At 42.3% G+C, this 12,500-nt stretch overlaps 2 protein-coding genes across 2 annotated transcripts in view; one reads left to right on the plus strand and one right to left on the minus strand.

Annotated features, from left to right (window-relative positions):
- LOC113822098 (UPF0538 protein C2orf76 homolog) overlaps positions 1 to 1,474 on the plus strand; it is a 2,177-nt gene extending 703 nt beyond the window's left edge. The window contains exon 2 of the mRNA XM_027374621.2: positions 518 to 1,474. Within this exon, the coding sequence (XP_027230422.1) occupies positions 549 to 941 (393 nt within the window). The 5' untranslated portion in view covers positions 518 to 548 and the 3' untranslated portion in view covers positions 942 to 1,474. The remainder of the gene's footprint in view (positions 1 to 517) is intronic.
- Positions 1,475 to 4,536: 3,062 nt separating this feature from the next.
- Positions 4,537 to 12,500, minus strand: part of MED1 (Mediator complex subunit 1) — an 18,963-nt gene continuing 10,999 nt past the window's right edge. Inside the window, exons 7-11 of the mRNA XM_027374622.2 lie at positions 12,296 to 12,497; positions 11,053 to 11,284; positions 10,401 to 10,581; positions 9,784 to 9,985; positions 4,537 to 8,687 (exon numbers count right to left, since the gene is read on the minus strand). Coding sequence (XP_027230423.1) covers positions 5,204 to 8,687; positions 9,784 to 9,985; positions 10,401 to 10,581; positions 11,053 to 11,284; positions 12,296 to 12,497 — 4,301 coding nt within the window. The 3' untranslated portion in view covers positions 4,537 to 5,203. The remainder of the gene's footprint in view (positions 8,688 to 9,783; positions 9,986 to 10,400; positions 10,582 to 11,052; positions 11,285 to 12,295; positions 12,498 to 12,500) is intronic.

Below are 12,500 nucleotides of genomic sequence, written 5' to 3' on the forward strand. Positions count from 1 at the left end.
AAGTAATGATCAAAGTTATTTTCATTGCATTAGATTAAAAATGTTAATTATAGAAGGCATTGTGGATTATGATCTCTCAAATATCTTTAGTAATTGTAGGGAACTTCAATCACATTTTTATAACATATTTTGCATTATTGACTTCCATCGTTATTACCAATCTTTCAATTGAGGAATTGTGAATAAAACAGGGATAATATGGTGCAGGTCACAATTTATTGAAAATGAAGGTTCTTTTATGAAGGGTAAGAGATAAGGTGTCAATATGTAAAGTCTGTTTTTGATAACAGGGTACTTCTACTTGTCTTCTGATATCAGGAAGCTGGTTGCCTAATCTGTATTATTTACCTCCATATTTTTCATTGTTTACCGATGTATCCAGCTTTTTATAAATCTGTTAATAGTTATCTATATATACATAGAATTGTTAATCAACACAATAGTATTGAGGTCTTTTTCATGGAGATATTTATTTTCAATCTGATTATCTAATACGCAAAATCCTATCCCATTTCAGAGGAGAGAGAGAGAAAAAAAAATCCCCGAGAATGACGGAAGCAGCCACGAGCCCAGTCACAGTTACCGTCCGCCTGATCCGCTCCTTCCAACACCGCAACATCCGAAACCTAGTCATACACGATGTCGACGTTACAACCACTGTCTCAGATTTCATGGAGCTCGTGCGGGGCAGGCTGAAGACAGCACCTGCCTTGCCCCCACCCTTCCGGAACTTTGCATATGACACCTTTAAGATCGAAACCCAGGCCTTCGGCTTCAAGACTAATGACCCTGTTATCAATCGAGAGGATGACGAGACCCTCATCCTCCAGCCGGGCAAAAGCTTAGGGGAATCTGGGGTAAAGAATGAGACAGAGATCAGCTTCTTCAAACTCGACGATTACCTGCAGTACAAACAGAACCCGGTCCATGCTTTATCATGACGATTTTTTCTGTATGATAAAAGGAGGGAAGGATTTTATTTAGGGTTATGACTGCCCCAATACATGTTTTGAAATAGAAATTTTTGGTTGATAAGGTTTTGATCAGCCTATTTTATTTCAGTATGTCAATTTATGAACCGAGGGTAATTTTGAGTATTTCTTTATTTCTATTGGCATTCGGATCATTTGTAATTGATAGCTACTATTGGTTGTATTGCTGTTATAGTATAATTTATTATTATCATCATTATTAATATAATAAACTTTTATCATTACAATTATTGTTACCATTACTTATATATTGATTTAATCATTACTGTTATTTTGGTAATTATCACTGGGATCACAGGCATTATCACCATATCACTGTCACTGATTTTTCATCAAGACCAGAAGCACTATTATTATCACACAGTTAACATTTGCTGTCATATGCTGAAACAATCACTTGACATCAGGAGTATGGTTGGACCAAAATGCTTGACTTCTTGTCAAAAGAATTTTTTAAGTGAAATAAAATTTTTCAATAGAAATGTTTCTTTTACCCATACATAAAAATTGTTTTACATGTATGTTATAGTATCCATATATAGACTACATTTGTGCATATACTGAACATACCTGTATATAAAAGTATACATAACCATTTTTTTTTTCTTTTGTTTTTTAGAAAGATTAGCATCACAGACACAGGAAAGCATTTTGCAAGAACAACGGTCTTCCAGGGTTATTTGTTTTATCTTCTTGAAGAGTTATATTTTCCCCTTTAAGTCAGTAAATTCTCCTGGCTCCTCTGCACACGCTCAAATATCCGGCCATAACTGATAGAGAAAACATGACTAACAATAGTTAGGGAAGAATTCAAGTTATAACACTTAGGAGTTGAAAGGAAGGGAGACGTGACAAGACGAACAGAGACAAGAGTAGTGTAGTGGAGCAGAACAGTGCATGAGTGGAGTGGGAGTGAGAGTGAGAGCAGAGTAGAATAGAGTGAGAGAGAAGAGTATACTAAAAGAGTGACGTGATGTGTGGTGTGTGTGAGAGAGAATGATTAAGCAAATAAATGTGTGAGAGGGGTTAAGTGAAGTGCAGTGAAGTGAGAGAGATAAAGAAAATGAGTAATACAGAGCCAGAGAGTGAAGGTGAGAGCAAGTACCTGTTTGTGTGCGAGAGAGTGAGTAAGAGTGCACATGTGGAAATGGATGTGAATGGTGTTAGATGCATGTTTGCACGAGTCTGCAGTGCCCCTTTGCCCCGTTTAGGAACCTTAATCACAAGAATTCATGACCACCTGGTAATACTGTCTGCTGAATAAGTGTTGTTATATTAGTGGTTATCCATTTAATAGTTCTGCCATACTCTTTCATGTGTTCTAGTTCCTCCCTTAGAGTGTTAATCAGCTTAAATGACAAAAGACATACTTAGCTGATTGTGAATCCTTGTGGCTAAGTGTACCTTACCGAAGCCTTTCTCCAAACATGCTTAGTACAAATGCCTCTTCTTCTGGTTCTGTCACTCGCACTTGAAATCCAAACTACATCCATCTATACTGAAAATAATGATCTTCAGCCTCCTTTCCGACAATTTATTCCAGATCTTCATGATTTACTGTAACAGTCGTGTAGTCTCTACTTACCTGACTGCTTGGCTCCACCATCTCCTTAGAAAAAGAAGAACGGTGTAGTTAGTCCTCCACAGGTTTGAAATACTCTCTTCCTCCGAAAATCTGGTATGTTTGCCAATTCTTTATGCTTTTCGCAGCACACTTGTGACTTCTGATGGATCTTGTGTTTTCTCTTTCTTCATCTCTTTCCAAGCTTTCTTATAAATGAGCAGATCCAAGCACACTTACAGGCACACACATGTACTAGCCCACCCATACACAGTACATCTGTGTGTGTGTGTGTGTGTGTGTGTGTGTGTGTGTGTGTGTGTGTGTGTGTGTGTGTGTGTGTGTGTGTGTGTGTGTGTGTGTGTGTGTGTGTGTGTGTGTGTGTGTGTCTGTCTGTCTGTCTGTGTCTGTGTCTGTGTCTGTGTCTGTGTCTGTGTCTGTGTCTGTCTATGTCTATGTCTGTCTATGTCTGTCTGTGTGTACATATATATTTTTTTTTATTATCTTAGTAATTATTTTGACACAGTATTTAAATGTTTGTCACACCTTCAGAAACAAATTTTCCTAAATAAAGTGAACATTTCAGATCTCTTTATTGATATCACTATTATTACTTCATGAAAAAGGAATTAATTTATAAATTAGGAACAAGTACAGAATATAAAAGGACTAAATACAAATATTACAACCCCAAAAAGTAAATTTGAATATTAGGTTTTTGTAGAAACAGCTGAGACTAATTTTTCATGATTAATAACAGTTTAGAATTATTGTTCACAATTAATAATAACAGTAACTATCTTGAACATTTCTCTGAAGCAAATCTCAATTATTGACCATAAAATGAACATAAACGAGAGTAAGATCGTGTGAAGATACAGAGAAATATGCCATACTGCCTTATAAGAGAACCAAAATGACAATCACAGATACATGTAGTAGTCCGCAGGTAAAGAGAGCTGTGCAGTTGACTATTACAAGGGACAGTGACAATAATCCATTGTAATAAAAACTAAGAAAACTCCCATCATGTATATTCTGACAAGACACGAGAATGTGGACCTCTGCAATTTTTCATCAGCTAAGGTTCAAGTCCAACCTCATCCTACTAGCGTATGCATGAGGGATGTTTCTTGGCATTGGCCACAGCATAGAGGCCGAAGAGTTATGTCACTATTTCTTTAAATTCAAACCCAAAGTCTGAGATTATTATTTTTTAAAATGTTTTGAAGGAGTAGGTACAAATTTAAAACTCAGGATAAATCACATAGAGTCTCATACAGCTAAATATCATAAAGATTACCATTTGTCATGTGCAATTCTCAAGCAGCTGGACATTCAGAGCTGTAATTCATAAAATAGGGAATATTTGTTCTTTCCAAAATAAATATAAACATTTCTCTACATTTCAGATATTCATAAGCAGTATGACATAGCCCACATGAGTGTTGTTTTCTTCAGCTGTTCCTTTTCACTCAGGATTTTTTAATTATTTGGTTGAAGATGCGAGAGGGGAGGGGGCATAAAACCAACGACCAACTACTAGAGGGAGTGTGGTGGCAGAAAGAACCACTGGTTTAGAGTCTTCCTTGTTATAGTTTACATCTGATTAAAGTACTTGACATTCAAGATTAAATACAAAATTATCCTTGCACTGCTTAATAAAATGATCTTTATGCTGTTTTCTATATGAAGTCCATTTCATAATATGGTTAACAATAATGATTATACTTATATATATATTTTTTCTAGACTCTACTATAGTGGTAATTTGATAATGCTGTGTGCTTGTATTTTTAATTCATATATAATGAAATACACTGAGCAAAAATTTGCATTAGTTTTAGAAGTGCAATAACATATAGGTGAAGAGAGAGAAAAAAAACATCTACCATTATGTGTTTTATGGAAGTTTGTTCTTTTTCATTTAAACTGGTTTTAAAAACAACTGTACTTCTATAAAAAGGAAATAACACAAAAAACTCTTTGATATTAAACATTTAATAACACTGAAACTGATATTCACTCTACAAGACTAATCTCATTTCTATACAATAGAAAAACCTGTAAATTTTCTTCAGGGAATGTAATCTTAAGAAAAAAGGAAAGAGAACGAGATGAGAGAGAGGAGAGAGAGAGAGAAAGAAAGAAAGAAAGAAAATGAGAATCAGGAAAGCAAGAATACTTTTCCATGAGCATCTGTCAAGCATGAGTTCCAATTTCCTTTTTCATGGGAAAGAATTAGAAAAAAAAAAGAAATTGATAGTTATAATAAAAAATGAAAAGGAGGCATAGATAGTCAGGATTCATGCTTGTGTTCATAATTACACTCTCCACTTTATGTACTTTGAAGGTGGATACACACTCGACATTAAAGTTTCTTTTTAAATTCAGGCCTCTAACCTCACTGGTTCTCTTGTCCACTCTGGGTTAGAGAGCTCTGCGTTGGGACACATGACGATAGCTGCTCTTCTATCACCACTCAAGGCGCAGCATACGGCACACATCACTCTGTTTGTGCATAGTCATTATGCTATATTTTGTACATCAGTCCTTAACCACTCCTTAAAAAGACAATCGGCAAATAAATAAAATACTGGTGAACGTACTCCATACAATACCATGATAAAAAATGACACAGAAGTTGACGCTATTTGCGCGTGCCCATTAGCGCCTCGTCCATGAGGTCGTCGTCTATAATGCATGAAGAGGGTGACGAGGCTACTGAGTGGGGCGAGATCATGTTCAGAGGGGACGCCACGGGATGAGGCGAGATCATGTTTAATGGGGAGGCAACTGGTGCTGGGGACTTCACAATCTTGAAGGACATGGAAGGTGAGGAGGGGGGGTAGCCTACAGTCGGGGTTGTTGTTTTTGGGGGAGGAGGCTGGCTCATGGCATGGCTCGAGGGAGGGGGGCCTGGCATGCTCGAGACAAGGCTCTCACTTGACTTGGACTTGTCATGGAGGTCCAGACTTGAGCCAGTGCTGTGGTCGATGCCATCCGCAGCCTTGTTAGAGGCAGAATGTGGGGGTGGTGGCTGGCGTGGGGGAGGGATGCTGGAGTTGAGGCTGGCAGAAGAGGAGGTGGGTGTCAGGGATGGCACTGGGTCTGAGGGAAGGTGATCTGAAGTTGTCATGGCCCCACTACTGCTTGAACTCACAGATGGTCTTGGCAGTGGCAGGGGAATGTCTGACTTGGGCTTGGTATCCTCCTTTGCCTCCTTGCTGGGCTTGAACTGGGGCTGCTGGAACACATCACGCTGCCGGATCATATCACTTGATGACGAGGGAGCAGCCTGGGTGCCGGAACTTAAACTAGACACTGGTGTGGAGAGTTTATTGGAACTTGCTAAGCTATTGTGATGGCCCACACCTCCTTTCTCAGAAAAACTATCAGACAACTTGTTCGAAACTGAAGAGTCTGCACTTGTGCTATGGGTAGAATCAGCTTCTGCCTTAGTGGTGCTAGACTTCTCAATTTTGTCTCCCGATTCATTTTGAAATACCGACTTGCTTAATTTGTCTATGCTCTCTGATGACTCCAATTTTCTATGACTTGATACTTGTGACACACTATGATCATCTTTAGACACCGGTTTAGTAAGGGAAGTCTTATTAGAGGGGCTATCTTTCTTGCCATCCGATGAGCTGTTGTTCAGCGATTTGGCTGGGGAAGTTTCTTTAGGTCTGGGCCTTTCACCAGAACTTGAACGGTCCTTTTCCCTATCCTTGTCCTTCACCCGTTCTCTCTGGTACTGCAGAGGGCTCGAGTGGACCCCTGGTAACGTTGTGCCAAGTGGAGAAACTGCCGTTGCTGTTACATTTGACACAGAAGATGGAGGCAACTTGGGAATGGGGGGAAGGCTCGAAATGGACTTTTTGGAAGCCGGCCCACTTATGACTCCTGGCTTCAAGCCTGATGGAGACTTTGAGAGCGAAGGCTTAGCATTGGGCGAGGAGGAGGAGGAGGATTTAGAGAGGTTGCCTTCCTTCATCTTGGCCTTGTTGATAGTGAGCTTCAATCCCGTTGAGGGCTTGACCGTGAATTCCTCTTTCTTGTCTCCTGTCTTCTTGCCTTCACCTGCTCCTGTCTTGGACGAGTCTTTATCATCCTTCTCATTCTTCTCAATAATAGTGACAGCATCGGCAGTGCCTCCCACACCTGCTCTCAGCTTATCCACAATGTCTGACAAGCTGGATCCCTTCCGATTCTTAGGCGGGGATGCCTTGGCCTTGTCCACTGGGAATGATGGGGCTTTCTCGTCCATCGACGTTGATGATGTGTTGGACTGTGAGTTTGCAAGGAAGGATGTGGCTAATGAAGAGGATGAGGATGACTCACCTGTGGACACCTTTGTGATTGTCAGAGCATCACTTAAGCTGCTTTTTAACTTCTCTGTTCCGCTTGAGGATGAACTGGATGACACCTTTGGCTTGGAAAGGGAGGAGGAGGAGCTGGAGGACGATGAGGAGGACATGGAGGAAGAGGAGGAGGAGGAACTGGAGGGCAGGGGCCGAGAGGGGCTGGAGCTGGAGCTTCTCTCCTTGTCCTTGCTCTTGCTGAGTTTGGGGGAGAGGGATGGCTTGGAAAAGGTCGGGGAGGCAGACTTCAGCTGAGTCATGCTGGGCTTCCCGAGGCTGGTATGTTTGGGGGACATGCTGGGGTGCTTGGGGCTCCCTGTGGAGGGCTTAGGGCTACTCCTCCCCTTGGGCGAGGAAGAGTGGCTGCTGCTACTCTGGTTGGGGCTGTAGATGACCTTGTTTGGCTTGTGGGTGGGACTCACCGACAATTTGTTGTGGATCATGGATTTGGTCATGCCAGGCGACAGAGAGGGCTTCTTGGAGGGGGACTGGTAGGGAGGGGTGCTGGGCTTGACTGTGATGCCCGTGAGCCCCGACTTGCTGCCACTCTCACTCTTGAATTTCTCCAGCGATGATATAGGGGAGTGCTTGAGGTTGCTGCTGATAATCTGCACCTTTGAGGGCTTGCTACTGCTACTACTGCTGCTGCTTGAGCTGTTGCTGCTGGGTGAGTCATCTCGCTTCCTCTTCTTGTCCTTCCGGTCCAGGTCCTTCTTGTCACGCCGGTCCTTCTTGTCCTTGTTCTTGTCATCAGCCGACTTAATGACAGGTGTGACGGTTATGGAGGAAGGGATCGAAATGGGTGTGGTGCTGCCTGGGATGGGGATAATCTCGATGCCAGGCCGTTTCAGCAGTGCCGCACTCAGGGAGGAAGAGCTATGGCTGCTGCTGCTGCCACTACCACTGCCAGACTTCTTGCTGGAGCTTTCTGTCTCTGTCAAGTCCAGCACAATTGGCGACTTGCGGGAGTCAGGCCCATCTGTCCGGGGCTTCTTCACTTTCTTGATGTCTTTGCTGTCTTTGTGGGAGTAGGAGTTGATCTTGGCGAAGTTGGCAGCATTAGCAGCCCCATATACCTGCTCTCTCAGGGCGGCAAGGTCTGTGGTGGCGATATCTGTGGTACCACTGTCGCTGGATGACCTCCTCTTGTTGAAGATGGTCTGTAACTTCTCCATCTTGACATCCCTGCGCTTCATGTTGTCCACGATGGCTGGCACGCCCTCCCCCAGATAAGAGTCTGAGCTTCTCTCGTCCAGGTCTATGACCACGTCATCCCCATACTTGGGGCTCTTGCGGTCCAGGTCCAGCCCCGGTTTTTTCTTCCGGACTTTTGCCGGTTTAGCATCACCTAAAAAAGGCTGGTTGAGGTTGGGTTTGTGGCCGACAGCACCCAGCAGAGCCCCATATCCCAGGGGAGTGCCTGCCTCCTGCACGGCATTCCCTAGAGCGGCCAAGGGGTTGGTGCTGGCATCGCCCCCTCCCGAATGATGGTTGGACGAGGGGAACGGCCCATTGTAGTAGCCATGCCCTGGGGCAGTATTGGCCACCACGTTGTTCAAGTTGTTGACATGCGGCGCCATCAGCTGGTCCCTCCGCATGCCCAACTTATCATACTCATTCAACAAGAACTTGGTATTCTGGTTGAGGTCGGAGTTGAGCTTCCCGCCTCCCATCATCACAGCTGAGTCGCCTCCTGTCACCGCATCCTTCCGCTCCTCTTTGGCCACCTTCTTCATCACAGCACGCATCGTAACCGGGATGGATAAACACCTGAGAGTACAGAAGACAACATGGGTAAGATGGTCTATGGAAAATCACATGCATTAAAAAGTAAATTTCCTAAAAGCTCTTAGCAATTAACAATCTATATAATAATGTTTTTTTTTTCTTTTTTCATAATTATCCATATGGGAAGAAGAAAATAAAAATCAGTCTTGCAAAGCTCTGACACAAAGAAAATATCGATCTCGAAATAAACCATTTTAACCCCTTGGATCTAGGTTATGTGATCATCAAGTCGTGAAAAAATCTGGCTGAGGGACGTGCGATGGGCGCGATTCGCTACGAGTGCACAAAGCTCTTGGAGGGTGATTAGACTCGGTGGGTATTTAAAAAGGAGATCTTGCATTACTTCCATCAGTAAATAAGTGTGGAAAGTACCATCCTTAAGCCATGACTATGAGAGCATCGGATCCAGGGAGGACATTACATCCATGCTCCTGTCCACTGTGATCGCCAGCACAAGGTGGATTACAGCAAATTGAATATTAAAAAAATGTTTTTAAAATGAAACAAAATAACAAAAGGTTACTTATTCTTATTGTTCCTGCACAGTTACTATTTATAGAAATGATACAGACCCTGTGCGAGGAAAACCGTCAATTACCATCTCCATACATGTTAAATGACAAATAGAGACTTTGGAAACTGGAGAGAGAGAGAGAGAGAGAGAGAGAGAGAGAGAGAGAGAGAGAGAGAGAGAGAGAGAGAAATTTTAATATTGCAAAGGGGAGGCAAGGAGTCTAAACACCACACACAAGGGTTTGCGTGGGTCTGGCCTACAAACCACACACCTGGGAGTTACCATTCAAGTAAGCATAAATGCGCTGATTATGGCCTACATGCGCACCAGATCCAATGGGTATACAAATTATTGTCCCTAAACCTAAACATCTTACAGGCTTACCTCTGCAAGAAGGAACAATGAAGAGAAAAACAAGGAAACACACAAATATGCCGAAGGTCTATTCACTTCATTGCTTTTTCTTGCCCTGCAAAAAGGCCTTTGGCAGATTTGCATGTTATTTTTGTTCTTCCCTTCGTTGTTCCTTTTGCAACTTGCTCAACATGAATTCCGCATGCTTACCTCTGCAACACCTTTGTGGCATACTCCTCGGAGCAGAAACCTGGGTCAGGGGTCAGGGTGTGCAACCGACAGCGTGCATTGCAGAGGTCTGTTAGATCAATTTCTGCTGTGGCTGTGCTTTCCTCCTGTGGATGCTCGAATGTGACGGAAATGTATTCGTGGCTTGCGGCCGTCACTTCGAACATGTATGCTGAGTCTGGGTCTGAAAGTTTTTTGTTCTTTTTGAGTGACTATGGGATTAACCACTAAAACAATCCTCTTTATTTGTTGTATCCTAAATTAGGAATGTAGTATCACATGCCCATATATCAAATGTAACAATGCCTTTCCATGCCCAAGCTCTACGCCGGCTTGGTAGATGAGTAGATGAATTGCTGTGATTCTTTTCTTTTAAATGATATAATACAGATCATAATAGTGTTATAGCCTAAATTTCCAATGTAATACTATCATATAATGCTATGACCATGCATCAAATGTACCACACAATACAGTGCAGTTAGCCAGGGTGGTAAATAAAGGACTACACTAAAATATTTTTCGGAGCTCCTGCATATCAGACATCAGTAACTAACTGACCATCTGCAAGGTCACAAACCCAAAAGGCGAACCCTCACCTTGCTTACTGGCCGGTCTCACACACGATGAGATAAGGGCATTGAACGCCGCCTGTGCTCTGAGGCACATGAGGATGTTGGTGATGTGCGTAGGGTGTGTGAACGGGATGGAGCTTACCATCACCCCTGGCAGCTCACCGGAGCTCGTCATGAAGTAGCAGTGCTGCTGGTCTGGCAAGGTCTGTGGGCGGGGGAACAAAAGTCATGTCTATCTCTCTACTCACTCATTTACTCTCACTCTCTCTCACTCTCTCTTTTCTTTTTTTTTCATATTCCTAGAAAAAGCCATGGCAAGATGTCTAAGCACCTTACCCAACACTCAGAATTTCTTTGAATTTCTTTGCATATGTCCCAAGCAATATATCTGCAGTCATTCAGCCCCTAACATTTTAGGTATTTTTCCAAATGATATAATCTCTACTGCTGGGAAGATGAGGAAAAAATAGTGGGAGGAGGAGGAGGAAAGAAGACTTATATTGAAAAAAAAAAAAAAAAGCTAAGAGATGATAAGAAAAAACTGAAAAAGGAAAAAGTCCAGAGAGAGAAAAAAAAGAGAAGAAAAATGCCAAAACAAGACAAGAAAAGAAAAAGCCCAGAAAAGAAAAGAAGCGAACAGCGAAGCAAACAAAAGTAAAAACCGCAAGATCCTCACCACGAACAAGCCCCTGTTGCTGTTGTACTCAAACTGCCCATCTGTGGCCTGCTGGACGATGAGGGAGATGAGCGACTGCTGGTTGGACAGATCCACGCAGTCCAGGCAGGTCACCTCGTTAATGCGCTGGATCAAGGCCAGGGACACAGGCATGGGCTTGCGGAGTTTGAGTGAAAAGCAGGCAGGTAGCGTCATGCTGTTGTCGTTGGTCAGCCCCGAGAAGGATGGCAGCCTGTTATAGAGTACGTAAATGAGTCAATAAATAAATACTCCAATTTTTATATAGAGAGAAATATATGCATGAATAAGTTAATACATCTATTAAACGTTTGATCAATGAAAATAATTCAGTTTGGAGAAAAATTACATTGCTAAGTCTTGCGCCTATCCTGCTCTTGCTTCATGTATTTTGTAACAACACATATATATTGTCTACCTTTTCTTTCTTTTCATTATTTTCCATTTGTACTAACATGACCCTCAAATAATATATACAATGAGAAACACAAAATGAGAGGTAGGTAAAACATATTCTACTGATGATATAGTACTGGCAATTCTGCTTTAGCTGGAGTTTAATGAAAAAAAAAATTACATTTGATCATATTTTGCTTTGATATTCACATTAAAAAACAATGACCCTGCTTTATTACCTATTTACAGAATTTCATTTCTATCATTCAAGATTTTCAGAATGTTGAGGATGCAGATGATGATAATGATAATCCTCATGCTATTGTGGGCAGATGTCAGATGAAGCATAACCTTGACCTAATACAAAGTTGCAACCTTGACCTCTGTCCTAGGGCTAGTTGCGGTCCTAATCAACTCACGGTCCCAGAGGCTCTTGAACTCCTAAATAATTGGTCAATAATCAGGTGTCTGAGCCTACGGAATCACTGTACCACTGATCACACAGAGTATAAAACCATTCACCATATGACATCACACAAGGTAAAGTCTGCTGGGTGAGGTCACATGGCTCTTATCATGATATATGGCTGATATCTGTAATTCAAATATCACTCAATGCTTTGGTGCCATTCGAAAGAAAGAAATTCGTAACATGATGTGGAAAACCTCAGGGAGTATCATATCCATGCTAGGGTACATGGAAACCAGGAAGGCATACACAGAATACTTCAAACCTCCATCTTTCTCCTATCACATAAAGGCTTCAATAATGGCAAGAGACAAGACCCCAAAGGGCTTTCTAAAACTTCCATATACCCCAAAGCCTTACTTCTTGCCATTGGGCTGTTTCGTGATGATCATGAGTGTGGTGGTCTGGAGTTTGTGGGAGTTAGATGCGTCAATGTTGACTGTGACATAGTGTGAGAGGTCCCGCGACGATGGGGTCTCTGTGGTGAGGGTGATGGAGCGGCCAGCCTGAACATCCAGCAGCTCATAGGGGGAGACGAAATACACTAAGCGCATGGCATGACCTG

Source organism: Penaeus vannamei, unplaced genomic scaffold (genome assembly GCF_042767895.1).
Source record: "Penaeus vannamei isolate JL-2024 unplaced genomic scaffold, ASM4276789v1 unanchor456, whole genome shotgun sequence".
Lineage (NCBI taxonomy): Eukaryota > Metazoa > Arthropoda > Malacostraca > Decapoda > Penaeidae > Penaeus > Penaeus vannamei.